The sequence below is a fragment of the Alternaria alternata genome, assembly GCF_001642055.1.
Source record: "Alternaria alternata strain SRC1lrK2f unplaced genomic scaffold CC77scaffold_44, whole genome shotgun sequence".
In the NCBI taxonomy this organism is placed as follows: domain Eukaryota; kingdom Fungi; phylum Ascomycota; class Dothideomycetes; order Pleosporales; family Pleosporaceae; genus Alternaria; species Alternaria alternata.
The window spans coordinates 36,624-63,374 of NW_017306233.1; the positions used below are offsets into that span (position 1 = coordinate 36,624).

Consider the following 26,751-nt stretch of genomic DNA (forward strand, 5'->3'; position numbering starts at 1 on the left):
CTAGCCTGGCGCTTGTGTACAGGGCGAAGAGTCGGAAATTTCAGGCATTGGTGGAGCTTCGACAACAGCGCTTTCTCATCTATTATATCTTGGCAACTGACACGAGAAGTACATTGTTCATGACTGGTGACGGAATGCTTGATGCGAAATGTCATAACGAAAGAGGCGGTCGTGGTGGGAGTATATATGGTACCTGGTACCTGTAGTTGTGGAGAGACAGTTTATCTTTGACCTACAAGATCGCATCAACACCCATCTCCACCATCAAGGTTATATTTACTATGCGCTCTCTTACATTTGCTGCTGCAGTTGCAGCTCTGTCTACTGCCAACGCGAAAGACATCTACGTGTCGCCAACAGGCACGGGAACGGGAACTTCTACCGCCCCCTTCGGCTCGATTCAATCTGCTGTCAACGCTGCCGTGGCTGGTGATGTGATTCTCCTTCGCGCAGGTACATACAAACCGACCACCAACATCCAGATCACCAAGAGCGGCACTAGGACTCAGCCTATCACTCTCCGTTCTTTCGAGAAGGAGAAGGTCATCATCGATGGTGAGGGGATGCCTGGAACGCCATACGCCTTGGACGCATCTCTACCGAACAAGGAGCGCGGTGCTTTCCATATCGAAAAGGCGAATTACTGGAAGTTTTACGACTTGGAGTAAGTAGAGCCGGCTGCCTTGGTCATCACCGTCACGCATACTGACCTATGTCCAGAATCATCAACGGCCCCTACGGTGTGTACGCCCGCGACGCCTCGCACAACCACTACGAGCTTTTGATCACTCACGACAACTACGAGACTGGCTTCCAGCTTCAGGGCGCATCGTCGAACAACACTGTCCTGTACCTCGACTCCTATCGCAACCGTGACCCGCGCAAGAACGGCGAGTCAGCCGACGGATTCGCATGCAAGGAAGGCTCAGGTGAGGGCAATGTCCTGCGCAATGCGCGCCTATGGGATAACGTTGATGACGGGCTCGACCTCTTCATGTTCGGATCACCCGTGACACTGGAAGAGGTATATGCATGGGGTAACGGCTTCAACCGCTGGGGCTTCAGTTCTTTCGAGGGCGACGGCAACGGTTTCAAGCTCGGTATTACCGATAACCCGCCTGCCAACCACATCGTGCGCAACTCCATGGCTTTTGCAAATGCGAAGAAGGGCTTCATCGATAATGGAAACCCGGGTAGCTTGACTTTCGAGCGCAACACCGCGTGGAACAACGGTGACGTGGGCTTCAATCTGAGGAGCTCCAGCTCGACCATGAACAACAACATCGCTGTGGCAAATGTGGGTAGTTCGCAGGTCAGCTTGACCGCGTCGGGAATCAAGGCTACAGGTAACTCGTGGCAGTCGGGTAGCTGGTCTAACTCGAGTTTCACAAGTGTTGACCCATCTACGCTGAAGAAGGCGCGTGGTGCTGATGGCAGGGTGCCTGCGAGCGACTTCTTGCTACCGAAGAATGGTGCTGCTATTGGTGCGACTACGCGAACCGACGTTTGATTTGACTCTGCAGTGGAGGTGGTTGGACGCCTTACTGTCTTCTCTTCTTGTAAATATTCCATCGCACACGCCTGTAAATATCGTAGTGTCTTACTCGTTGCATAACTTTTCTGCTAAGAGCCTTTGACATTGTGTACTTATTATTAATGACTTGGAGCGATGATTTTCGACATTGAAGTGACTGTTTCAGTAGCAAGTCTTCCCTGCTCTCCAAGACTGTTGCCATTGGGCGATTTCTTGGTAGTTGTGATATACTTCATTGATGGGTACCTTAGCGTACGTGCAAGGCATGTGTCACGGAGGTTATGACTGGCTCGTCCAGAATGGATCGTCGCTGTAGTTTCTAGGGTAGTACTGCTAACATTGCGGCTCCGCGAGTACCTTACATGGGAGCGTTTGACAAAGAAGGGGCACGCTCTCCCTGCATTCTTGTACAAGAAACGGACCGATATGGCTACGACCACTTAAGGACTTACCTGTGATTGAAGAATCAGACTGACAAAACCTGCATCAGATTTCCGCTCGGATCGATGATCCCGCCACGGCCACCTTTCCCAATTCTCTGTGCACCCTGTGCGATCTACCATCATGAGGCTTCTTGGATGGAAGATTGTTGAGGTCTTCAGGCACCTTCGGCCCGAAGGCTTGGCCAGCAGCCCCAGCTGAACCTGCATCGGCTCTCCTTCGGCGCTGAGTCTGCATCGAGGCGAATGTCGCGTCTATGCGTTCCCATCTCCGAATCGATACATGCAGATGCTTGAGTATACGTTCGCTCACATGTTCGTCAAAAGAATGATGTGGTGACAACAACTCCTTCACTCTGTCTAGTGATCACTTGATTGTCGTCGGTCCACGTGCAGTCGAACCTATATGTGCCGGCGGATCCGTTTTCAGTCTCTTTTGAGGCGATGGAGGTGTAGATCTTGACACAGAAGTCGCAGTCGTAACAGCACTACTGTAGTCTTCGTGTGCGCTAGCGTCCATCTCAAGGAGGCAGGGGTTGGCGAGAAAGCAAGGAACACCAATCACAACGGGCATCTACGACACTGCAACAACCGAACAGAGCCCGACAGCAACCCCATCCCTACCACCGTCCCCACTGGCACGCAAAATTCCGATAATTAGCCAAGGTCTGGACGTCACGAGAGTGATGCGATGCGCACGCAATGCGCGCCGTTCGTAGGAACTAAGATTGCGGAACAGCGGCAGGTGGGCGAACCGCCGCTCGAAGCTAGTACTCCCCGTGCTCTATCGATGGGTACTTGCTTCCGCTTGCCGACTGTTACATTGGTCCACTTATCACGAGACGAACCGGATAATAACAGCTATAGCAGCGTTCTTACTCTACGAACAGTGATTCCAGCGCATAGCTCGTGAGACTTGAGTCCCACGACCCCGAGGCTACCCAGGTAGCGTTGAACAAGAGTCCTCATCTTCCATGGACAGAGATGCATAGATACGGTACCGCACAATCATACCCCGTCTCGGCTATCACGAGGTTCAATTGAGTGCTGTCGCAGTCGCAGCAGCAGCATCGCTCCAGAACGTGGGGTATTCGAGCGTAGCGATTGCGCTTCCCCGCAATTGCAGTCGCAACATAGTTCGCGCCACGACATGCAGGGATCAAATCGCCTTACCTACCGATCCCGCAGTCATCGAGCTAATCATTCTGCGCTAGCGGGAGCGGAGACAAAATGGTATCAGTCGACCGTCCTGCATCACTGATTCAGGGACGCGCTGAGCGGATCTGCTTTACTATGCCAGACAACCAAGGATGTGAGAACAGGCGAAGATGGGTCCATTCGGAGTACAACATCGTATACCGTCAAAGGACGGGAGCCCCTTTTGAACAAGGTGCAGACAACGCTACTGATGATACCTGGCAACGCTCGGATACGCACGTCGCGCGCGATGCGCCAGTCCTTCTATGAGCAATCCATCAATACGATCAAGTAGCCACGGCAAGCTTGTCGACAATCAGACCGATCAACAGGCTTAGTCGACTATCTAGGTTTGCAAGTTCCGACGTTCGGCTCGTGCAGAATACAAGTCGAAATCACGCCGCCTATCGGGCCGCTTGACTCTTGACAAGTCCGCTTACCCACTCGTCCGCCACATCTTCATACAATCATGACATCTCGTGAGATCAAGAAAGGCGTATAGTCGAGTTACCTTCTCCAACACTAAGTCTAGCAAGCTGAAGGAGGAGCGGAGTGACTGCTGTAAAAGCATTGGGAGATCAGAAGCGTAGCATACCAGCAAGGCTATTAAGGCGTCCCATGGCGCCAATGTCGCAAGGCCTGACCGCCTGTAGGCATGCCCAAGAACAAAGAGCGAGATACGACAGTAGTGTCACACCAGAACACCAAGAGTTGTATGATCAGCTCCGCGTGTCGCCTAAGTTACAAGGTGCCAGAGTCCTGGATCATGTTGTTGATGCGGCGGTCGGAACTTTTACATGGGATCGATGCTGCATCCCTGCCGGCATATCAAAGTTTAATCGCTGTAGGCACTCGCTTGTTCGAGCATGACCACTCATGTTCCAGATTGCATCCCAGCTGGTTGATTCAGGGCCTGTAACCTAAGAATGTCTCACGGCACTTCCACGGCTACCATCCCGGGCGGCACAAAACCCTCGATTCCGTGCAGTGCTAGCTCAAGTCATCTTCGAATGATTAACAAGTCCCCACCCCCTCGTTCCGCTTCTCCACTGCAATACAAGAGGTCGCTCCCCAACCGTCTCCCGGAGGATTATCCCCTGTCAGTTTATCTTGTCTTCCTTTACCAGCGAGCATTCTGCCATAGTACCCACGCCCTTTCCAGATCCTGTCGGCCGGTTCTGTCGTCGCAAAAGTCTTATATCGATTTTTCCCACTCCTAGACCACCTCCAATGCGAACTCGATAGCTACCTACGAACGCCGCAATGGGTTTCAAGCCGGACGCTGGCGTGATGTGCGCTATGACCATCACGTTCGGTGTCGCTACAATCCTCCTAATCTGTCGCATAATCTCTCGAAGGATGACAAATGTGGCGCTGTGGTTGGATGATTACTTTGCTATGGTTTCCTGGGTGGCGGCTGCTCTCTACTGTGGTTTTGCATTATACTGTAAGTTGTAATCTACCAAACTGCTTCAGAACTTTCCTTCGAGCCGCAAAGTACCAACATACTGATCTTCACTCGACAGGGGCGCTTGTAATGGGTCTCGGCCACGTGAAAGCAGACATTCCTCATCCCGCAGAAGAGGTTGACGAATACGCTCGATTTGGGCTTTTCATGGCCGAGTTCCTATATGCATGGTCGCTTGGAATGTCCAAGCTAGCTATTCTATGCTTCTATTGGCGCCTGTTCAGTGTCTCCAACATCCGACCAGGAATCTATATACTCGGCGCATGCACCATAATCTGGCTTACCATTCGGACCTTCATGACTATATTTCACTGCATACCAGTTCAAGCGTACTGGAACTTCAACATCAAAGACGCTGTGTGCACTATTGATCCCGGCAAGTTTATGTTCGGCACGACCCTGGTTCATCTTCTCCTTGAGATCTCAGTCTTGCTGCTGCCTGTGTTCCAGGTGGCCAGTCTCAGACTTCGCCCGGGTCAGAAATTTGCTGTTGTGGCCATGTTCATGTTCGGTATCTTGTACGTCCTTTTCCATATCTTGCTTTCTTCTTTGCTACGCTATCTTTGTACATCATTGACTAACTTGTTCTTGTAGTGTCTGTGCTGCGTCAATCGTAGTACTCATTGTGGCAATCAATCTGAACGCTAAGACGACAGAGATGTCAAGGGATGTCAAAGGCGTCATAATCTGGGCAGGCACGGAATCATACTTGGCTATCATCTCTTGTGAGTATTTCCGCAATCCCAAATGGCCAGCGTTTTGAGTACCGATGCTGACTTCTCCATCACAAGCATGTCTCCCCATAACAAGACCTGTCTTCCGCAAATTTCTGTCCGGCTCCATACTTGGCTCCAAGTCCCACTCAACTGGCCCGAACCCTCTCAGCGATTTCAGCGGCAAGGGCATCAAACTTCGGAACAGTCATCGCACGAAAGAGCTCGACGATAATAGTTCAGAGCGGCAACTTGCTCAACACGAGGATGGGTCGTCTGGCCGTGGTGATATGTACTATGAATCTTATGCGGAGCGCGGAGGATACAACAAAACTGTTGTTAGTCGCGTGGACGAGGTACCTGACGGCAACGCTAACGCTCCGGGAACGTATGGCATTCAAGTCAGGAATGAGACTAATGTACGTTATGAATCCATTTGAATGAAAGAAAGGTTGAGGGCTTTTCAACTTGCTCTCGTCGAGTGATCTCTCTATACATCATCATCATCATATATAGCTTGTAATAAGACTTGCGGTTTCCTTTCTTCCCTCTATCACTCTATGAGCAGTTTTTGGTGGACGCTGTTGAGGACAACTCACTTAGTGATGGCCAAGAAGAGTTCGGCACTTATGTGTTCCGCTTAGTTCACGCAATAGGGAGTGCTAAGTCACCATTGAAGCAAAGAGAATGTTAAGGCAGCATGGAGTTTATATCTTGGAGAACTACGGAGTCGGTATACCATCATCGAGGATTGGGAATCCTTCATCGTTGAAGTATACTGACTGGCCAGTGCGGTAAGAATGCTGAAGAGCAGTACATATCTTTCCTGCCTCAAAAGCATCTTCTGCAAGGCAAGTCAAAGGCTTGTCAAAGAGAACCGCATTGGTAAACTCAGTGATATCTGTTTGAAATGTCTCGGGGAAAAGCTTGAAGGCATCAGGCACGGTCTGCTTGCGAACGCCATGCTTGTCCCGAATCTCGACGTTGCTGGCGGAACTGACGATGCTGTGCCCTTTTGTACCGCACACGCGTGTTGAGTCCTCAAACCCGTTTGTCGTTGTCCTAGCGAGATGCGTTGTCCAAACCTTACCATTGGTAAACTCAACGAAGCCCCAGGCATTATCAGCATCTCCGAACGCGGCAAGATCAGTGTATACAGCTCGTTGACCGATAGCTATAACTCGCTTGACTTGCTTCTTCGGGTTTGCGAGGTTGGACTTTACGTCCAAAAGATACCGTCCAGTATCGATCTGAAGGAGGTTTAGTAATGACCTCTCCAAATACAAGGAGGGCTTACGTGATGAATACCCATATCAAGGAAGATACCGCCGGAATGAGCAGCGAATGCAACGAAGTGACCTATGACTCTTAGCTTACGACATAAAGCGTCTGATCCATATGCGTTCGCTTACCAGCAGGATCTTGGACGTCGCTCATCCAGGTCTCAACCGCGTGAATCTCTCCAAGTTCGCCGCTCTCAATAAGGGCCTTAGCCTCACGATACGACTTATCATCTGAATCAGAGTAAGCTTTATCCTTTGCTTAATGGGAAATGCATCCGCTCATCGGGGCGGTAGACATACATCGGCGAGTAAACGGAACAAGGAATTTGAGATCTGGTCGAGATTGGGCCTTTTCTATCACAGTGGCGGTGGTGATAACGTCTACAGAGATGGGCTTCTCACACATGACGTGTAGTCCTAGGTCGAGTGCTTGAACGATTAGCGGAGCATGTGTAGCTGTAGCTGTGCAAATCAGGACGGCCTGTGCTCCGCTATGTTTAAGGCACTCTTCTGGGTTTGTGAAATGCTTGACTGATGACGGCAGGTTTTGCGCAGCCCACGCATCGGTTCCTGGCTTGGTATCGCAAACAGCAACCAACTCGACAAGAGGTTGCTCGTACGCTAGAATCCGGGCTCGGATGACACCCAGACGACCCAGGCCGAAAAGGGCGAATTTGAGACGAGGGATGACATCCATTATGATGATGTCTGCGGCTTTTATGGTATGAAGACGAAGATGAGAGATTTCGGGTCAAAGATATGTCAAAGAAGACGAGAAGGAAGGATACTTTGGACCTGCTCAAGAGGATGAGATCAAAAGGTGTCTCAAGTCGATTGTCTTCGAAAATTCACCCTAGTGACCAATTCGGCTGCGATTTAAGATGCTCTCTCTCTCGAACCCTATATATTCGGTGCGAGACTACCTAGGTGCCTAGTTCACTTAGCATTTCGGCGAATCGCTCCCCGTTCACAACCCAGTGCACGAATCGGCGGAGCATGTGCGACACAGTGGATAGCATCGGCTAGAGAGCTGTCCGATTCCGGGGCTGCGGTAGGGCACGATGCGGCTACAGCCCTGGGGTTTCTGGGGGCCCCACTACTGGTGTGGAGAGGCGCTATCCCCAACCTGGCTATTTTCGCCGACTGATGACCAAGATCTCCGAAGCAGGCGATTTCCCCCAGAAGCAACTTTACTCTCCGTCTTTCACCACCCTCCCCAAAACACCTCAATTCTAAGCGCTCACGTGCGCACCATGCCTCCGCAACGCCGGCCGAGAACCAGACCGTGCGAACAATGCAAGCGTTAGTGGAGACTTGGCAGGTTCTTATGATGCTCAATATGCTGACGATGACCACGTGGAAGTGAAACACCTAAAATGTACGTCGTGTATCGTAACCAGCATATCCCTTTTGATCGGTTTTCTCTGATTATGATCCTCTGGCTTGCTAGGCAATGGTGAATGTCCTTGCGCATGCTGCCAGAAAGCGGGTGTCGAGTGCAAACCTGGCAATCAATCTCTGCGTCTGAGAGTGTATACGCCACCGACGAAAAGGGCTGGACCCGAGACAGATCCTCTACCTCCACCAAACCATGCTCGTGAAGTCGTGTCCACGTTCGCTGTCCCTATGTTAGGTTCAGACTCTGTGCCACCTCTTGCGTACTGTTCGCCGCCCCACTCGGGCGGACGGCGTGATACGAACATGCTTCCACCTGTGGACACCAGTCCGATTCAAAATTCCTTTTCAGGGGACTCGCCGCTGTCCCAATCCCAATCGGCTGGCGGCAGAGAGCGGGATGCTCCTCCTAGGACTATGGCCCGAGACCGCCTACCATATGATGGAGGACAGACAGCTCTGCTTGACGAGGGTTCGGATGGTTTCGGACCATCTCCAAGCATGCCTAGCTATTCCGAAGATTCGGATCAGGGCGAGGTCATTGCGTCAGACCTAGGACCAATGTTGCTTCCATCCTGGAGTTTCCAGGACGCGCCTAACCCTCCTATGACGCCTGGTCCATTGGGTCCACAAGAAGCATGCCTTATTCGATGCTTCGCACAAGAGTTGGCAACAACAGTAAGTGGCGAAACTCATCAAGGAATTCTAGGTACATAATTTTGACTTTTGATGCTTAGTTTGATACGACAGATAGAACCGGCCATTTCGCTACGCATCTTCCTATGCGAGCTTTGAGAAACTCCCTAGTCCTCAATGCTATATGCGGGATTTCCGCTCAATATCTGCTACGAATGTCCACGGAGTCATCATCACCAGGGATGGTTAAGTTCCAAGGAACAAAGCTGCCACATCTTACCGAGGAGTCAGTGATGCAATACCAGAGCACATGCATTAATCTTCTTATCGATGCTTCTGCTAATCCAGAGGAACATGCAGATGGCGATATACTGTCAGCTATCACTATCCTTCGATTCCATGAACAAAATGATGGTGAGAGCATGACCCCTGCCCCCTCTTTCCGACTATCTTGCATCTGCATCTAGCAGTCGGCTTCGACTTTTCCAAGTTGGGAATCATGATCTAACAAAATTCTCCCAGTTTTGATGACCGGATCAGATTTCGAGGTCTTTCAAAGAGCGGTGCAACACAACTTCGAAACGCAGTTCGCACAAGGGCGTGGGTTGGGACAAGCTCTACCCAGCCTCTTCACCCCACTTCCCATCTTTCAACCAAACCATCTATCTGCGAATATCGCGGCATACCTAGTAGCTCTGCGGATGGAAATATGGGCAGTGCTGCTGTATCAGCGTCCCATAAGATTACCCCTCCCATCGTTCAAGGACTGCCGACATGTCCACGATGGCGAGATTGATGACGACTACTTGTGGACCAGGAGAGTCCTCGTATGGTGCGCGCACGTGCTAAAGCTGCATTTTGGTAGCGATGGGTTCGATGTGAGCGACGATGGTTACGCGAGCGCATCGGAGCTGTGGGGCGCGCTGAAGGCCTTCGAATTCGATTGGGATACGCGACCACCTTCCTGCTTCCAACCACTCTATTCCCGGCAGAACGCGCCGCAACAAGGACGCTATTTCCCCGAGTTGTGGTTGGCCAACCCATGTCAAGTCATGGCTCTCCAGCACATCGAGTTCGGGCGGATGATGCTAGCTAACCACGAGGCACAGCTCCAGAATCGGAGGCTAGGAGGCGGTGAGCTTGCATCCCAAGCTTCCGAGGCACTCTTCTTGCATTCCATGAGAACCATCTGCGGGCTCGCGGCATGCCACTCGGATCGACATGAGGCACTCACGGCCGCTGCTGTTGCGATTTCCATGTGCGGTAAATACGTGCGCGACGCCGGGGAGCGATCAGCTTTGATGTCAATCCTCCACAAGCTCAGAACTGACTTCGCTTGGAATATCAGTCATGCTGTGAACGCACTCAATGGTGGGGCTGGGGATGCGACTCAAGGTGACTTACGTACGTAGTGCGCATAAGCTGCATGAAGACGTCGATCACCTCGTGTCATGCTATGCCTTTGATGAGGCGGTCGAACTGTTTATCATAGTGACACGGCTTACGTGAAGATGGTGAGGCATGGTAAAGGAAACCTTCCAAGACAGAGTCGTATAACCTTAGCGAACAGTGGCTTTTATGTTTTCTTGTAGCAACCCTATCCTAGCCCATCTAGTGGGAACTTGCTGAGGGACCATACCAGTCATCAAAGCCGAGATCCCATCCCCACAACGGTGTGTTGATGCGCTTTGCCTTGCCTTTGGCAGCCAGATCATCCAGTAGCGCTATATCCTCATCAGACAACTCAATGACTGTCTTGTTGCTGATGATCCTCTTCTCATGTACAGACTTTGGCAAGACGACCACTCCCTTGTTAACATGGTAGCTGATCAGAATCGTAGCAGGGGACACATCGTATTTCTTTGCGACCGCCTGAATACTGTCGTCGGACATGATAGGTGCGCCTAAAGGAAGAGCCGAGGTTAGCAACAACTAAATAGATGTGTTCATCATGACATATCTTCCACTCACCTGCTGATCCGAGTGGAGAATATGCCTCTAGCAATATATCATGCTTTGCACAGTACTCCCGGAGCTTGTGCTGAGGCAGGAAAGGGTGTAGCTCCACCTGATTGACTGCGGGGACGACCTTCCAAGTCTTGCTCAGTTTCTCTAGGTAAGGAATCGACCAGTTGGCGACTCCAATGGCCTTGACTTTGCCAGATTTGTAAACCTCTTCCATCTGGCGCCAAGTCTCACTTTGGTCCCAGTCTCGGTCAACAGATCGTGTGCCATCCGGATTCACGGGGAGAAGCTCGCTAGATTCGTTCTGTGCCAGTGTTTCCGAGTTAGCTACTTGCTACATGGTCGACTGATCGAAGGGAGGCTCTGCACTTACAGGGACTAGGCGCACCGGCCAGTGGATGAGCTATCGGAGTATCAGATAATTGCTCCTGTGTGCATCCATCGAGATGAAGGATCGTTACGTACGTAAAGATCGAGATAGTCTGTGCCCAAGGCGTCTAATGACTTTTGTAGACCCTCTTTAACGTTGGGCTGGTGGGTGTTCCATAGCTTGCTCGTCAAGAATATCTCCTCACGAGGCACACCACTATCCTTGATACCTTGGCCAACCTCATTTTCATTACCTGAAGGAAGACGACATGTTAGCATTTGAATCATAGTTCACATATACCGCGATGGGCTGGTAGTTCCAGACGTACCATAAATCCTACGTAGCAATCAGTAAAAGCGATTTTCATCGTTGTTCGAGACGATAGGGACGTTACTACACCTACAAAGCTGCATCAATGTGACGGTATCCCTGCTTTAGGGCGAAAGATACTGCGTCGCGTACTTCGCCGGGCTCCGACCTCCAGGTACCTTCGCATACACAATTAGCTATTCCTTCTGTGTTCTTTCTTCGTTCCTAGGAATAAACCCACCCAGGCCAACAGCAGGAATGGTTGCTCCTGTGTTGAGCTTGAATTGAGAAGCTACAGGGGCCATTTTGGTCGTAGTCGTGCTTTACGGGTTGATGAATGTGCTCTTCGTCTGGCCTTTGATTCCTTGAAACCAACGAATCGTTTACACACTCAATGAGATGTGCGAATATAGAGTGTATATGAAGAATAACAAAGTGTAGCAACTCGACAGATTGGTTGGGCTCGGTATTCGTCTTATCCTTGTCACGTTTATGTAGTCGCAAGATGCCAACTTGAAGGAGGAGAACTTGGTAATGAACCTTATGTTCGCCGAAATTCCAGCATGCCATCTATGCCGGAACAATGGGCCCGAAAAGAATGCTCCGCCGAAGAAGACCTGCATTTGCGTCCGAAAACAGCAATATCTGCCTTCTGGAGGAGTTTGACTATCATATTATCCACCATGACATAATTCCAGAGATGTTTGGTTTATCCCAGTGCCGTTTGCCTTGGGCTCGCTCGGATCACTAAACATGTGGCGCTTCCCCCGCAATGCGGCTCTTTCTGTGATGGCCGCGTAAGCAACAAAAGTTGGTTGCGTCGCCGAATATTGACTAATCGGGCTATGTTGGCCGGTGGCGCCGCCCGTCCCCGTGGAAATCCCCAGGTTATGCACAGATGCGACCAAATCACAGCTAGCTCGAATGGCCTCCCTTCTCAGACAGCGATCATCTTCGGAGCGTTAGTACCTTAGAGCCCGGCACCAAGAGTTGTGGGGTTCTGGCCAATGCAATCCTTCATGCAATGACTCGATCTTAGGCTCCGATTCATGCGCTTCCCATTCCACCCCGTACACATCCACGCCCCATGGGGTCGGTGATGCTAGAACCTCGGACCTTTTAAACGTTTCCAGGCTCTTCTCGTTGAGAGGCTTACCTCTTCTATCGCGGAAGACTTATAAAGCTCTTCGTTCTCTTCTGCAACCTTTCTCTCAGTCACCAACTCTCTCCACAAATATCTTTCTTCTTATCCTTCACCCACAACCTCACCATGGAGAAGAGCGATCCCTACGATGACATGTCGAAAGCAGATGCAGACGTTGCCAGGGTGGAAAACATCGAGGACAATACGATGGTGGTAGTCAACGACGCCGACATCTCGTACGGAAAGAACGGCATTCCAGGACTTATTGGATCGCCTTACGTCTTCGGAGCAGCTCTCCTGGCGTCGTTAGGTGGCTTTTCCTTTGGTTACGACCAAGGAGTTATCTCTATCATCAATGTTATGCCACAGTTCCACGCCGTGTTCCCTAGGACGGAAACTGCATTCGGCAAGAGTTTTATGACTGGCATGCTGGAGCTTGGTGCCTTCATCGGGTGCCTCTTCATGCCGGCGTTAGCCGATAGGATCTCGCGTAAATGGGCTTTGACCGTCGCTGTCGTGATCTTCAACATCGGTGCTATTATGCAGACGGCGGCTCCGAATTACGCAGTACTAGTTGCTGGGAGGACTATCGGTGGTGTTGGTGTGGGAACACTAGCAATGGTGAGTGCTGCTCCTTGTTTTTCTGCTACTTCACAGAGCCACATCTCTGACTCGAACACGTTAAAAACAGGGTGCACCTATCTACATATCGGAACTCTCTCCACCGAACCTTCGAGGTACTCTACTAGTGTTGGAATCGATCTGTATCGTATCCGGTGTCGTTATCTCCTTCTATACTACTTACGGCACGCGTCACATCGCCAGCGAGGCATCTTTCCGACTTCCTTTTGGTCTACAGATGGTCAGTGCCACATTTCTCGGTGTCGGACTACTTTTCTATCCCTTTTCGCCTCGATGGCTCGCCCTAGTTGGTCGCAAAGAAGAATGTCTTCAAAGTCTGAGGCGCCTACGAGGTCTCCCGGAAACCGATCCTCGCGTGCAGGCCGAGTACAACGCCATCCTTACCGAGGTAGAGGTTGAGAAGTCTATCCAAGAGAAGCACCACCCAGGGGTTTCTGGTTTCAAGCTAGAGATCCTAGGCTGGCTAGATCTACTTAAGAAGAAGACATGGCGTCGCACGGCTGTAGCTGTAGGCGCCACCTTCTTTCAGCAGTTTTCTGGAGTCAACGGCTTCATCTACTACGCCCCAACTTTGTTCGCTTCTCTTGGTCAAGACCCAGAGATGGCGCTTACTATGTCGGGAATTTTCAACATCCTGCAGTTAGTAGGTGTGGCACTTTGCTTTGTCATCATCGATCACGTTGGCCGTAGACCCTTAGCCATCTTTGGTGCCCTTGGCGGCGCTATCACTTGGGGAATCATGGCGGTACTGACTGGAATCTACTCAGACGACTGGTCTGCCAACACTTCTGCGGGATGGGCAGCCGTGGCCATGGCGTTCATCTTCATCCTGGTATTTGGAATGTCCTACTCTTGTCTTGGTTGGGTCTTACCAGCGGAGGTATACACGGGCAGCTCTCGAGCCAAGGGTGTCGCTATGGCAGTGTGTGTGAACTGGCTCTGCAACTTTACTGTTGGTGTCGCTACTCCACCAATGCTCGAGAGCATCGGGTTTGGTATGTACGTATTCTATGGGTCTATGTGCTTTCTGGCGTCTATATGGGCATACTTTCTGGTTCCCGAGACGATGGGCAAGACTTTGGAGCAGATGGATTTTGTTTTTGGGGACAATGCAGCACAGGAAGAGAGGGAAATTCTTGAGACGCGTGTGCGCCGGGGAGTCGGAGCTGATCACGGAGTCGTTTGAGGTCGATCAGTGAAGTAGAGGGATCAGGCTAGTCAAGGCTCTATTTCCTAACATAGAGCTGTTGATGGGTGTACGAAGGTTGAGTTCGAGCCGTTCGTAGTGAATAAAGGACAGATCCGCCATTTCGTGGTAAATGCATTTGTGACGAAAGGAAAACAGCATCTCCGTGTCTATGTGATGAACAGTGATTGGAACAGCTAACGCTTATGAGGACGATCCTGCACACGAGCAGTATATGTCTACTCAATCGTATACTATGCTTGCTGTTCGTTCCAAAATCTGATACGGAGTTGGATAGTCGTTCGCAGCATAGAGTGAATCAACGCGCAATGCACGTAGTGGCTATATAGCTGAGGCGAAATGTGGGACTAAGAAAACGGACGAAGCCTGCTATCCACATTACTGAGTGCACTCATCATCACCTGTAGTAGGCTTCATTATGGATGGAAAACCATGCGTATGGAGAGGAAAGGTCTTTCCGAATAGACGGAACAAGATGTAAGGTTGGAAGCCACCCAAGAAAGTATCGATACTATCTCGTGTCTTCGGATCTTTTCCACCACCGGACACGCGATTCGCCCGAAGATGGATATCATATCCCCTTCGGATCGCAAGCCGACCGTTGTGCGGAGTCGGACTTTGGAAATATGGAGCTACATCGCGCACAAGGTTTCTTGCAGTATCACAGAATGTCAATCTCTCTGCATAACATGAGCAATACGACCCACCTTTCGGTGGGACGGGATCTATGGACGCTGAGTTACTTAGGAATCTCCATGGAATGTTCGGCGAAAATTACTGTTTTGGGTAAAGCGTTGGTTGCGTCTGCTGTCTTCGGCGGTACCCCACATTCCGCCTTCCCGCTTTTCCAGCACCAACAACGTCAAGAACTGCAGACTGTAGACTGAACAGGTCATGCGAACGGCCACATCCGCCATTCTTGTCATTGGTTTTCCAAGTTTTGGTCCCTCTTAGCTATGGAGAACCAACCGCCGAAACTTGGACCCCACTTGAGCAGGCACGCAGTACTGCAGGGTTCAGACGTGTGTTTTCCGCCGATGCACGTCCCTTCAAGTAATGCTAGGCAGTCTTACTATCGCGGAATACACCTCTATCGATTGACCTGGCGATATAAGAGACCGCCATAACGCTCAATGCTGTCAGTTGTAATTGGCAGCATCAAGTCTGTTGTTGACCTTTCGTCTCATCTTTCACGCCTCCAAATACAACAAATCCACTGCACGAGACGGAACGATGGGCTCTATTGATACAATCCCTGCGCCTGAAATCAAGACCGACATCGTCATCGGCAAAAATGAGGTCCCGAAGCCTCCTGTGGCGGATGACTTCATGTATGACTTCAAATACAATCACCCTCTCCCGACGACCGACATACTAGGAATTGATATACCGGCCGATTGCAATGCTCAACTTGAGGCAGAGGGCATCGTGGAGAAACTCTCTACTGTCATGAGAAAGGGGGACGCCAACGCATTCGCCGATCTCTTCCTCGACTATGGTGAGTCTGGCTTCATTGTGTATCTTCCTAGTGCCCTACCCGACAGTGAGCATGGCGTACATTCTAGCTGTAGCTGACATCTACTCCTCAAATTCACAGGCGTGTGGCGTGATAAGTTGTCATTCACATGGGATTTCCGTACGTTCAATTGGCGACCAGCGATCCTGAGAGCCGCGACCGACTTATTCCCCCAAACTCGAGCTAGGAACTTCCACTTCCTTAACCCTGCGCCAAAGGTTGCTCGACCATATTCCGATTTCGCCCACCTGCAATTCGTCGTTTCCTTCGAGACAGATGCTGTAGTCGCTTCGGCGGTCATTAATTCTGTTCTCACCAAGAATGATGGCTGGAAGATCTACACAATGCATACAGTCGCAGAGGAGCTCATCGACCATCCTGAAGTTCCCCCTGAGGATGGCCACATGACTGGTTTGATCAGCTGGGAGAAGCAGAGAGCACTAGATGTTGACGCTGCTGACCCTGAGGTTTTGATCATTGGTGGCGGACAAAAGTAAGCAACTTAGCCCAGCCCCCATATTGTCTCCTTCCTTTGGTTCTCATGTTCACATGCTCTACTCGGCCGCGAAGCGCCCGTAGTAACAGTATGATTGGAATTATACTCACTGACCCGCGTGTTACAGTGGTTTAGCCATGGCCGCACGGCTGAAAGCCCTTGGCATGGACAGTTTGATCATCGAGAAAAGCGACGAGATCGGCGATATCTGGCGGAAGCGTTACGAATACCTCTCTCTTCACTTTCCTCACTGGCCTGATGCGCTACCGTACTTCCCATACCCTAAGGGCTGGCCGACCTATACCCCGGCCCAAAAGCAAGGCCTCTACATGCAGTGGTACGCTTCAGCACTTGACCTGAACGTCTGGACCAAATCCACTGTCACCAATGCCAAGCAAGATGAGCAAGGCCGTTGGACCGTCACTATAAACAAGGAAGGCAAGGAAAGCCGAGTACTTCACCCTAAGCAGCTGGTCATGGCTACCTCGCTCTGTGGTCTGCCCTCGATGCCAGATGTGCCTGGCTTGGATAGATTCAAGGGCACGATTCGGCACTCTAGTGCTCATGACAGTTCTCGAGGCTTCAAGAAAGTTTGTGTCGTTGGAACATCATCTTCTGCTTTCGACACGGCTTATGACTGCTCTCGTCGCGGCATCGATGTCACCCTCCTCCAGCGATCCCCGACCTATGTCATGTCTCTTACTCACTCCGTACCGCGTATCTTAGGAGGCTATGCTCCGGATAGCAGGACCCGTGATATCCCGAAACTAGAGGAGCAGGACCGGCTATTCTTCGCAACCCCCTGCGGTCCTGGTGAAGAGCTTGGCAGGCGTAATGCAAAGGTTCTCGAAGACCTCGATAAGCCGCTTCTCGATGGCTTGAATGCTAAAGGCTTGCGGACATGGAGGGGTCAGCGTAACACAGGCAATGCGACATTAGGTCAAACTCGCAACGGCGGTTTCTACTTCGACGCAGGCGCTTGCAAGGAGATCATTGACGGCAAGATCAAGGTTGAGCAGGGTTATATCGACCACTTCACAGAGGATAAAGCGGTCTTGAGTGGAGGTCGAGAGAGAGAATTCGATCTAGTTGTATTCGCGACTGGTTTCACAAACACGATCGAATCTATCCGCGCTACACTTGGAGATGAGATCGCGAGCAGAGTTGGGCCAATATGGGGTGTAGATGAGGAGGGAGAAGCCAAGACAGCTTTCAGGGAGTCTGGTGTGCCAAATCTTTGGATTATGGTTGGCTTCCTCCCCATGACTCGTTACGTATCCAAGCTGCTTGCGTTGCGGCTGAAAGCACTCAAGGAAGGTGTCGCTCACCCGCCATATAAGAACTGAGTATCATTTGTAGTAGCTTAGGGAATATATCCCAGTAGACTTTATATCTCAAACGCATGCTCCCATTGGGCCGACTAGTCTATCTACTACACGTTAGATCTACGTCACACTTTGATCTTTCTTAGATCAAGTATTCAAATATGTACTGCGAGCAGAATCTAGTAGAACATACTGTGGTTACATAGAGATACGTAGAGTAGTAGCTAAAGTTGTATAAAGAAGAGCTTCTCCAATATAGAAGTCAATGGCTCTCAATCTCTGCCTTGCCACGATTACAACTAAGAAGTAGCTATTTATCTATCGGCAGACGAGGTTGCCTCGCTTGGGAGTGCCCTTGTCGCACATGCACTGCTGGCCCTGAGCGCAGCGGTGGTTGATAGCCCACTTGCCATTCACGCAGTATAGCTTTCTGTTGTCAGACCTCAGATCTCCAATTCAAAAGATGCAAAGACTTACAACTACAGCTCTGTCCTTGATACCACAAGCATGCGGGTCCGATTCGCCGCCCCCAAACGTGCAAGAGTCGCCGGCTGCGCGCAAGTCGCTGCCGCAGAAGTCGATGCCGCCACGGGCTTCGAGAGGAAAGTGGTTGACAGAAGAGACGTCTTCGACGGCAAGTGGGTTGGCACCGGCCATGAATGGCACAAAGGCGAGAACGGAGAGATACTTGGTAAGCTGCATATTGAGCGAAAGATTCGAGTATTGGTGAAGTATTGTTGTTGAAGTTTGAATGAAGTGCTTTGATGAATTGACGATGGATCAAAGGCCCTTTATACATGAGAGGGTAGCTGTACTAAGCTTGCATTGCAATAGTTAGGAGCTGCGGTGGGAGGCCTTGATAGAAGCGTCTAACCATCTCGAGTTGAGAGATTACTTGCTTGTTGACGCTATTTGGCGATAACACATGGGAACGAAGGCTACACAGAGTGCAATGCTGTCTATGCCATAGGACCGGTAGTGAGATCCGGATAGCCCCTGGAGATGAGTTGGTTGAATCGAGCTTAGAATAGATAAGCTAGGCCGGCATCCCAAGGTCGTCTGCGATAGCGGGAGGCCTGGGTTGTAGTAACTCTTTACACGATACATCTGAGCCTCTGTGGGTTGTGATACGACCCCTGTCCAACGAACCAATAAGGACGCTTCCAAGGGGCGGGCGGAGCGGCCCCTTCCTTACGGATCTATAATATCGATGCGAGGCCCCACGCTAGCCACCGGTAGATGTATTATGTAAGGCCCCCAGACCCTGCATGGTTCTAGGCCAGTGGAACTGCTTGTAGACTTCTGAACGGCGACTTTACCTAGAGGCCTCAAATGCAACAGAGATGTTACGAAACGGTAAGCCAGAAACTATGTAAGATTACGTTACACAACCCGGGTGCTGGTATCTATGTCGTTGTTCACTGTAAGGCATCCTTTAGAGACTAGACCAGCATAACGTGGTGCCTTGATACTTCGGATGCAATGTATCGCCTGCATGGTCCAGAACTGGAAATAATCGAAGTAAAGTACCTCATACCAGCCACCAAGGGCCTACGCCCAGCAGCATCAAGGACAGGAGGCACGGCACGGATGCGAACCTATCTTGATAGAAAGCGACGGTAGGCATCTTGACCAAGGCTTTTCTTATTGACCTTTCGTGCTTTTCCTGTGCAATGTACAGTAGCGTAGATTCGTTGTGCAATTCAACCGCTGGGGAAACCTTGGGGGCGTTCACAGCTATACTCCAGCTCCATACCCATGATATGCCTGTATCACAGCAATGGCCCTTCTTCCGCCTCTAACTACGGCTTTCGAGTTCATTGGCGGCAGCACGTATCGCCTGCAGCAGTTGTTTCACCATCTTCCCTGTCCTTTTCGTTGTCGGGGTTCAAGTGGTCGGCGACGTAACTGCTTGCCTGATTCTTGATAGTTAGCGTTGACCTCTCGCTGGTAGATGCACTTGATCCACTACTATCAAGTCATCGTTCCAAAAGCATCTGTGGCTATGTCGGCACATGTGTTTCCTAACCATGGGCATTAGACGCACAAACACGGTAGATCGAAGCTATCGCTCGGCAAACGCTTCAGAAGCTGCATCGGGCGCAGACATGCTTTTCCTAGGCTATAAACATCAGTCATGATTGGTAGATTGTGATAAGTATGGAGGTGCGAAGAGAGTCAAGGGATGCAGAGCATAAGCGGTAACTTTCGCGCATCCTGAATGCGCAGCTTCAGCCCACGTCGAGCAGGCTGTAAATGGGCGCTTGCCGGAGTCTGGGGTGGCGCAGTTGGCGCTCACCACTTCCCCGCGCCGCGTTCGCCAGCGGTTGATTGAACAGTGCCGGTGCGCGTAACGCCCCACCCACAACACAACAGATTCATGAGTATTGCAGCTGTGATGCCTGAGGAACCGGGTGACCCAGCTTTTGGAGACCTCTTTGCTAGCCAAATGATCAGCAAACGCCGTCCAGTAAGCGTTTCGATATGTCATACAAGCTCGGCTTCGTATTCTGGGTGGAGGAGTTGATGCGCAACGTTGCGGAGTCTTGTTAGGCCTTAGTCCTTTCGAACGAGCGTACTGCGCTCAACACCGTACTTGGCAGTGACTTTGTTATGTGAGAAATCATTTCCTTGATTGCGCGATTTTGTTTCTTCAATCGCTTCTCAAATTTGACCCCGATCAGTGTAGTTGTGACGCGTTGAAGATGTGTTGTCGTGGGGGTGGGGCGTTACGCGAACCTGTGCACTACGCGCGCCGGCACGGTAGTCCTCCCCAGCTGAGCGATCTCTGCGTCAACAACTGTACATGCCACAATGAGCAAACGTTGATATTTCTCACGACTTTCACGATAGCATCTAAACACCTACTTTCAGTTACTGTCTGCCAAGAGCTATTGACGATGAACGGCTAACTGGATGCATTTTGATGATCTTGTTGTTTGTGCGGCGGGTGAACCACCAGAATGCGCATTCTCGACTTCGAATTGACTTTTCAATCTGCAGTCTTATTGCTCTAACTCCAGCTTCCTCCCTAGCTAACTCAATTCTTCGCAGATACGCATTGACTGTCTCATGATGACGTGCGTGCCAGCACGCTGAGATGCACTTTGGACTGTCATTTCACGACTTAACGTCACAACACTGGCTTGCGGATAGGGAAGACAAAAAAGAAAATACAGGATGTGTTGCTGCAGGCTTATTGGACATGAATAGTGACTTCGGCTTACAAAGTCCCCGGAGAGTGCACTTTGTTGGTATTCTTCGCCTTGTTGCGCTCCCTGAGATCTAATTCCCTCACTACCGCTTTAGCCAATTTCCTCCTTTCTTCGCGATCCTTCTTCTTCATTTCATCAGATCCTATTTTGCCTGACTGCTGGTTGCGAAACTCTTTCCAAAGTTTCCCATAGAAAGTGAGATGCTTATCTGCTTTCTCCTCGGCCTTGCGCTGATGGTGTTCTTCCTCGTCCTCAGTGTTATAGAATTCCAGATCGCTGTTCTTTTCAGGGAGGCATCGGATGGTTTCAGGTGACTGTGTGTCGATGAAGTGCTGGTCACGACATTTATGCCAGGCTTTGGTACGTTTGTAAGCCTTGTACCCGTCTAAGCAACTGAAAAAGAGGAACAATATAAGGGTGGGGCAAAGTATAAAGGCCAGAATACAGCCAACAACGATGAAGCCAATGTTCATGATGAGATTTGTCCGAAACCTCGTGTATAGGTATGCAGAAGAATTGTTGATTTCAGAATAAGGGAAGGGAGGACTGCAAGGAAGTGGGTGGTTTTCTAGTCCTATCCGGGTAATCGGAGTCTCTGACGCAAGCGATGCTGTGCTTAGTCTTACCGGATAGCTCGGCCGTTTAGACAAGTCAACTATCGATCCCCGCACGGTAAGCAACGCCACCTTGCCCTGATAGGAAGGGACGCGACGTACTGTCTAAACATTGCTATTGGCATCGCACAACAACACGAACAGCGGTATCAACAGGAGTGTAGTGGAATAAAGACATGCAGCGTATGTATTCGAGGAACAAACTCTAAAGCGGCAGAACGATGTCAACTTTCTCTTGTCCGCGCACGGTCCCCTCCTGACTCCATCTCCATAGCATATTCGCACAATCGCAGAGTCTAGCACCATGAGCTTATGACTGTTGGGCGACCGTGGTCGTTGAGGCTGCATGTATCTCCTGCTCGTTCAAGTCCAGTTGGCGCTGTGGTATGCATAGCAAGGCCGCCGCAAAAGACAGCACAGCAGCTGATACCACTACACATCTAACATCGTCAGATGAATTGCTGCGACTTTCGATCATCGAGTCTTCCATGCACTCTCAACATCCAGCCAGGTCTTGAAGTCCTTGAGCTCCGGATTACGCTCCTTCAGGCTAGGAATGTCTGCTCCATACCCAACATCGCGGAACCACTGAAACATGTAGCCTAGCTCCTTAACCATCCCGTTGATCGCCGCCGATATCAATCTGTACGTCGTCGGCAGATTCTGACCTGTCTTCTCCTCGAAAATCGTCTTGAACTCATCGTAAGTCAACTCGTCTCCTGCAATCGATATCCTCTCGTTGAGATACTCTTTAGGCTTCATGAAAGCCTCGGCTGCGAAGAAGCCAATGTCACTCGTGGGGATTAGCTGTAGCTTCTGGTCTCGGCGCAATGTCGTCTGCCAGCTTGTTGTAAAAACTTTGCCGAAGAAATTTGGCATTAGGTTTTCGAAGAAAGCGACAGGACGAAGGACGGTGTAGTTCATGCTGCTATTGCTGTCCACCTTGCTAAACAGGTGCTGCTCGATGTTGTGTTTGCTGATAAAGTGCGGAATGTTAGTGGGGTCTTTGTCAGATCTCGAGCCGCCGCGATCGACGGACGAGTAGACAAAGTGTTTCACACCGTGTTTGAGCGAGGCATCAACCAGGGCTTTGCCTTGACGCTCTTCGCTCTGGGCGTTTTGTCCACCTCCCATTGGAACCTGCTGTTGTCAGCATCTGCAATGTTGCGCGGGACAAGTCATCTCTCTAGATTACCTGCACACTGAACACCCCCCAGATGGGCAGGTTGGTTGCTTGTCTTGCTGAATTGAAGACATCTTCAATCGTGTCTAGATTGCCCGTAACGAGCTTGATCTTCGGAGACTTCTGGGCAAGCCTCTGTGCGGATGCTGACTGCGCGTTGCGCGTAAGGGCGAGAATCTGCAACTCGCTGTTGGCCTTGAGAAGCGCGTTCACAACGGAACCACCTTGCTTTCCAGTAGCGCCAGTTATCAATACCGCAGCCATGTTGGTGCGTTTCAGAGGATGAAGGACGTGATGCTCAGAAGTGGGAATTCGATGCTATGTAATAAGCAGAAGGACGTGAATGCTAGTAAACACGTAGAGATATTGTGTTAGCTGGCGGGTGAGTGACAGGACAGTCAATTATTTGAGGTCTTCATAGCTTTATCACAGCTTTGGTGAGCACGTTTAGCCGGTGGCAGCGTAGCAAGACAGTCGACTTTGCGACCCCTACAGGCAAGAAGACATCTTTCGTCCGGCTCCCAAGTTGACGATATGTGACGTCACTATCATGTCTGTGCGCGAAATGAGGCGGGCAGCCTTACACATCTCGGCCTTGCTGAAGACGCGAGCGCGAACTCGTATGCCCGCGCCCACAAAAACACCGGTTCTGGCCTGTTGTATGATAACAACCCTATTTGCAGGAGAAGTTCATCGTCCGTAATAGCACGCGGCCTACGACTTGCGTTATCTTTGTTGTTCAATCATCATCATTCGTATTCTCATCTTCAGGCCCACAAAGTGCTGCTATATCCAATGCTACTTATCTAGCCTTTCTGTATCTGATGTCACCCCGGCTGATTAGAACAGAGCTGCATGCCGAGCAAGAGTGCCTCGATGTTTTCGCTTCAGAACGACACTTAGAAAAAGATGGTGATTCTGGAACTACAAGAGCCAAGACACAAGGCAAGAACGATAGGCGCATCTGAAGTTGACTTTCGCTGCGGAGTGGAGTCCAAAAAGAGATGACATAGGTATGGGTGTGTCGGCTTATCGGAATCTCCAAAGACGGCTCTTCCTAAATCAGCGACACTGCAACTGAAGCGCCATCCTGCTGAGCTGAACGATATCCCGCCTCGACGACAGACAATGCACGTTGCGCCTCCTCGAGACCGACAAGCGGCCGCTGGCCTGCGCGGCAACGAGCGAGCGCGTCCCGGAAGAATATGGGATAGAACTCGTCGGTGTTGTACTCGACAGTTGCGGACCGCGACACGCCGTCAGCAGACTTTACGACAATCTGGTCAGCGAATCCCTGGACATATGCAGTATCGTGAGAGACCGAAAAGCCGAACTCGCGCTGGTCATCCGGCGTGCCAGGGTACAGATATCCTGTATGTACATGGGCAATTTGACCAGAAGACATGGTTACTGTGAACATAGCCAACTCGTCAATGTCAATGTCTTCGCGGAATGTCCTCGTTTGTGCCGAAACCGAGATTATTCGACTTTCGGTCAGTGATTCCAGAAGATCGAAAAAGTGCACGCCGACATTGAGAATGGACCCACCACCGGCCGTAGCTTTTGTAAGCATCCATTTGCAGCCATTTGTTTCGTACCGACTGGACGATCCGACAATAAAGCGGAATGACAAATGTCGAAAACCAGCAGGCGATAGCGATCCGTTTTGACTAAGCTCGCGTGCCAGGTCGCTCACACGCAGAATAAACGGGACAGTGACGAAGATGCCAGCTTTATCCGCTGCTTGAAGGAGTGCAGCGACTTCGGCTGTGTTCAGCCCACAAGGCTTTTCGATCAGGAATGGCCGTCCTTTGTCGATGATCATTCGGGCGGTCGCCGCCATCTCCGGGTGCCGGCTGAAGACCATTGCAAAGTCAAAGTCAAGATTGAGCAATTCGCCGCGCGACAGCAACGGGCAATTGAGTCGACGTGCCATTTCGGGGCCCGCGAAGCCCTCGCTATCGCATATTCCAACGACTGTGATGCCAGGGTCGGTCAGGACGGGGATATATAGCGGAAAATGCCAGTGGCTAACATCGAAAACAGCGATGCGCATAGTTGATGAATGTACAGGTAATAGAACAATGCGGAGAAAGCGTATGTTTTCATCCGATTATATCAAACCCGCAATGAAAGGTGTGGTCGGGTCGGTTATTGCTTCCGAAAGCGACAAGGCTGGACGGACCGGCCCGACCGGGTTCTCCCCGACTCCGTAACCTCAATTGCTGCACGATGAGGTACCCCGCGCGGGGTCGTTCTTCCTTATTTCGGCATCGGGCCGACAATATGGGACTGTTGGAACCCAATACCCTTGTCCAGCTGAGTTTGATATATACCTTCATTCCGAAGGCGGCTCTACATTTTGCTACTTGTGACTAGCCTACCTTGATTGCCTGCTCACACGTACGGAAACGTAAACAGCAATCCTCCACATCAACATGTCCAGTAGTGGTGTTATCAATGTCGCTGTAAGTTAATGTAGCAAGCACTGCGGATTGGCCATCTGACTAGACGCAGGTTGTCGGTGCTGGGGAAATCGCAATGTGCACACATGTAAGGTCATACATATCTGATGTATAGTAACGATCTCGTTCGACTAACTCTAGCATGTAGCTACCCACCCTAGGCTTGCTTTCACATATGTACAAGGTTACAGCAATAGTGGATGTTTCAAAACAAGCCGTAGAGCATTGTTCACGAAAGTTCAACATCCCTCGCACCTTCACTGACGTGTAGGTCCGGTCCTATCTAGTCCATGCCCCCGTACTCACGTCTCCAACAGACCCCAAATGCTGGCAGCGTGCTCCGACGTTGACATGGTATTGATGTGTCATTCCGAGTGAGTCGTACTTTGCAACTGGTGTCAAGTCTGCACGATTGCTGATATCAAGGTCCATCTTCAGCGAGTTTCATGGCATCCACGCAGTACAGTGTCTGAGAGCCGGTAAGCATCTTTTCATCGAAAAGCCGATGGCTCAGACCTTGCGAGAAGCGGACGATATTGAGGCCGCACGCCTCGCTTCCGGCAAGCTGGTATTCGTCGGTTACATGAGACGATACGCGACCGCGTTCTTGAGGTTCAAGGATGCTGTGCGAAAACTGGATCCAGCCCAGATCAACTATGTTCGATTTCGCAACTTCACATCGAGGGTCAGGGATGGAATCATCAGTCAGAGCGGGACTTACTCACAACGGTTCTCGGATATCCCTAGAGAAGCTTCGTCTGAGAGGCTTCAAGTCGCCAGAAGCCAATTTGAGGAGTATACGGGCCTCGACTACGAATCACCAGTCGCACAGTACATTCGGGCTTGCAAGTTTCACATCTCTCCGCACGATCTGAGTCTTATGCGAGAGCTGTTCGGTCATCCTCGCCGTGTTATTGCTGCTGTTCCTAACGCCCGAGGGAACTTCCTGTCTATCATGCTACAATACGACGGCTTTGTTCTTGCGTACGAGTCAGGCGAAGATGCTGTATTGTCTGTAGACGCGACCGTCGAGGTCCTGGCTCAGCACCAGCGACTTAAGCTTACCTTTGACTCGCCGTATATCAAAGGCTTGCCAATCACTGCGACAACGCTGTCCAGGCACCCTAACGGCGACTTTTCGGAAGAGACGATCCGGCCGACATATGAGGATTACTATACGTTGATGTTCAAAGAGCTGTATCGCTGCCTGAGCGGCGACGCAGAAGTCAAGACTACTGTGTTAGACTCTCGGGAAGAGATTGTTATGCTAAGCACCATTTTGAACGTCTTGGCAGAAGAGTTCCAAAAGAATCAGTAGATTGATAGAGATTGAGAAGGCATATTGTTGTGTGCAGAGCATATAATTACGCAATCACCATAGTTCTTGTTCGTGTTGTCGTCGATGTATCAGGCGAGGCCGAAGTCTACGTGAAAATCCGGTCGTTCTCATCATCCAGGATTCTACATTTAGCTTATTGCCATGATGGGCGAGCCTCAAAACCAAGGCTGGTTTTTGGATATGTGTGATCGGGTTCGTGATAGAGTGGAATAAGGCTGAGGAAAGGAACTGTAGAAAAAGAACGACCACCTCAGTACGAAACGATTCATTGATTGGCCGGTGGTTACTTAACGCC

General features: G+C 50.6%; 12 protein-coding genes across 12 annotated transcripts; 6 read left to right on the plus strand and 6 right to left on the minus strand.

Moving 5' to 3' along the window:
• Positions 1 to 281: 281 nt before the first annotated feature.
• Positions 282 to 1,510, plus strand: CC77DRAFT_1014864 (pectin lyase-like protein; the record flags this gene model as incomplete). The annotated part of the gene is made up of 2 exons (XM_018523918.1): positions 282 to 664; positions 721 to 1,510. 2 exons carry the CDS (start codon positions 282 to 284, stop codon positions 1,508 to 1,510), a joined length of 1,173 nt encoding a protein of 390 aa, XP_018378812.1.
• A 2,447-nt stretch (positions 1,511 to 3,957) lies between these two features.
• On the plus strand, positions 3,958 to 5,887 carry CC77DRAFT_977379 (hypothetical protein). Its single transcript, XM_018535966.1, has 4 exons — positions 3,958 to 4,618; positions 4,698 to 5,157; positions 5,234 to 5,364; positions 5,431 to 5,887. Exons 1-4 carry the CDS (start codon positions 4,435 to 4,437, stop codon positions 5,790 to 5,792), a joined length of 1,137 nt encoding a protein of 378 aa, XP_018378813.1. The 5' UTR covers positions 3,958 to 4,434; the 3' UTR covers positions 5,793 to 5,887.
• A 159-nt stretch (positions 5,888 to 6,046) lies between these two features.
• CC77DRAFT_1100805 (NAD-binding Rossmann fold oxidoreductase family protein) lies at positions 6,047 to 7,502 on the minus strand. The gene is made up of 4 exons (XM_018530094.1): positions 6,936 to 7,502; positions 6,765 to 6,866; positions 6,650 to 6,711; positions 6,047 to 6,602 (listed from the first exon to the last, which is right to left on the minus strand). Exons 1-4 carry the CDS (start codon positions 7,330 to 7,332, stop codon positions 6,075 to 6,077), a joined length of 1,089 nt encoding a protein of 362 aa, XP_018378814.1. The 5' UTR covers positions 7,333 to 7,502; the 3' UTR covers positions 6,047 to 6,074.
• Positions 7,503 to 8,636: 1,134 nt separating this feature from the next.
• Positions 8,637 to 10,078, plus strand: CC77DRAFT_951103 (hypothetical protein; the record flags this gene model as incomplete). The annotated part of the gene is made up of 3 exons (XM_018535360.1): positions 8,637 to 8,708; positions 8,768 to 9,080; positions 9,189 to 10,078. The coding sequence occupies 3 exons, from the start codon at positions 8,637 to 8,639 to the stop codon at positions 10,076 to 10,078; spliced, it is 1,275 nt and encodes a 424-aa protein (XP_018378815.1).
• A 149-nt stretch (positions 10,079 to 10,227) lies between these two features.
• On the minus strand, positions 10,228 to 12,001 carry CC77DRAFT_1045378 (protein GCY). The gene is made up of 7 exons (XM_018527396.1): positions 11,552 to 12,001; positions 11,405 to 11,489; positions 11,330 to 11,337; positions 11,097 to 11,254; positions 11,005 to 11,034; positions 10,638 to 10,935; positions 10,228 to 10,570 (listed from the first exon to the last, which is right to left on the minus strand). Exons 1-7 carry the CDS (start codon positions 11,613 to 11,615, stop codon positions 10,278 to 10,280), a joined length of 936 nt encoding a protein of 311 aa, XP_018378816.1. The 5' UTR covers positions 11,616 to 12,001; the 3' UTR covers positions 10,228 to 10,277.
• Positions 12,002 to 12,236: 235 nt separating this feature from the next.
• On the plus strand, positions 12,237 to 14,403 carry CC77DRAFT_1003397 (general substrate transporter). The gene is made up of 2 exons (XM_018523205.1): positions 12,237 to 13,075; positions 13,146 to 14,403. The coding sequence occupies exons 1-2, from the start codon at positions 12,581 to 12,583 to the stop codon at positions 14,280 to 14,282; spliced, it is 1,632 nt and encodes a 543-aa protein (XP_018378817.1). The 5' UTR covers positions 12,237 to 12,580; the 3' UTR covers positions 14,283 to 14,403.
• A 766-nt stretch (positions 14,404 to 15,169) lies between these two features.
• Positions 15,170 to 17,671, plus strand: CC77DRAFT_1003399 (putative flavin-containing monooxygenase). The gene is made up of 3 exons (XM_018523206.1): positions 15,170 to 15,801; positions 15,901 to 16,312; positions 16,443 to 17,671. The coding sequence occupies exons 1-3, from the start codon at positions 15,537 to 15,539 to the stop codon at positions 17,659 to 17,661; spliced, it is 1,896 nt and encodes a 631-aa protein (XP_018378818.1). The 5' UTR covers positions 15,170 to 15,536; the 3' UTR covers positions 17,662 to 17,671.
• Positions 17,672 to 17,958: 287 nt separating this feature from the next.
• On the minus strand, positions 17,959 to 18,342 carry CC77DRAFT_1067920 (hypothetical protein; the record flags this gene model as incomplete). Its single annotated transcript, XM_018529047.1, has 2 exons — positions 17,959 to 18,066; positions 18,118 to 18,342. The coding sequence occupies 2 exons, from the start codon at positions 18,340 to 18,342 to the stop codon at positions 17,959 to 17,961; spliced, it is 333 nt and encodes a 110-aa protein (XP_018378819.1).
• A 2,283-nt stretch (positions 18,343 to 20,625) lies between these two features.
• Positions 20,626 to 21,375, minus strand: CC77DRAFT_1026702 (hypothetical protein). Its single transcript, XM_018526312.1, has one exon. The coding sequence runs from the start codon at positions 21,326 to 21,328 to the stop codon at positions 20,864 to 20,866; it is 465 nt and encodes a 154-aa protein (XP_018378820.1). The 5' UTR covers positions 21,329 to 21,375; the 3' UTR covers positions 20,626 to 20,863.
• Positions 21,376 to 21,943: 568 nt separating this feature from the next.
• On the minus strand, positions 21,944 to 23,136 carry CC77DRAFT_1003405 (NAD(P)-binding protein; the record flags this gene model as incomplete). The annotated part of the gene is made up of 2 exons (XM_018523207.1): positions 22,665 to 23,136; positions 21,944 to 22,612 (listed from the first exon to the last, which is right to left on the minus strand). The coding sequence occupies exons 1-2, from the start codon at positions 22,914 to 22,916 to the stop codon at positions 21,944 to 21,946; spliced, it is 921 nt and encodes a 306-aa protein (XP_018378821.1). The 5' UTR covers positions 22,917 to 23,136.
• Positions 23,137 to 23,709: 573 nt separating this feature from the next.
• CC77DRAFT_1045382 (hypothetical protein) lies at positions 23,710 to 24,588 on the minus strand (the record flags this gene model as incomplete). The annotated part of the gene is made up of 1 exon (XM_018527397.1): positions 23,710 to 24,588. One exon carries the CDS (start codon positions 24,586 to 24,588, stop codon positions 23,710 to 23,712), a length of 879 nt encoding a protein of 292 aa, XP_018378822.1.
• Positions 24,589 to 25,090: 502 nt separating this feature from the next.
• Positions 25,091 to 26,435, plus strand: CC77DRAFT_1100813 (NAD(P)-binding protein; the record flags this gene model as incomplete). Its single annotated transcript, XM_018530095.1, has 5 exons — positions 25,091 to 25,120; positions 25,170 to 25,205; positions 25,266 to 25,384; positions 25,435 to 25,491; positions 25,556 to 26,435. The coding sequence occupies 5 exons, from the start codon at positions 25,091 to 25,093 to the stop codon at positions 26,433 to 26,435; spliced, it is 1,122 nt and encodes a 373-aa protein (XP_018378823.1).
• Positions 26,436 to 26,751: the final 316 nt, after the last annotated feature.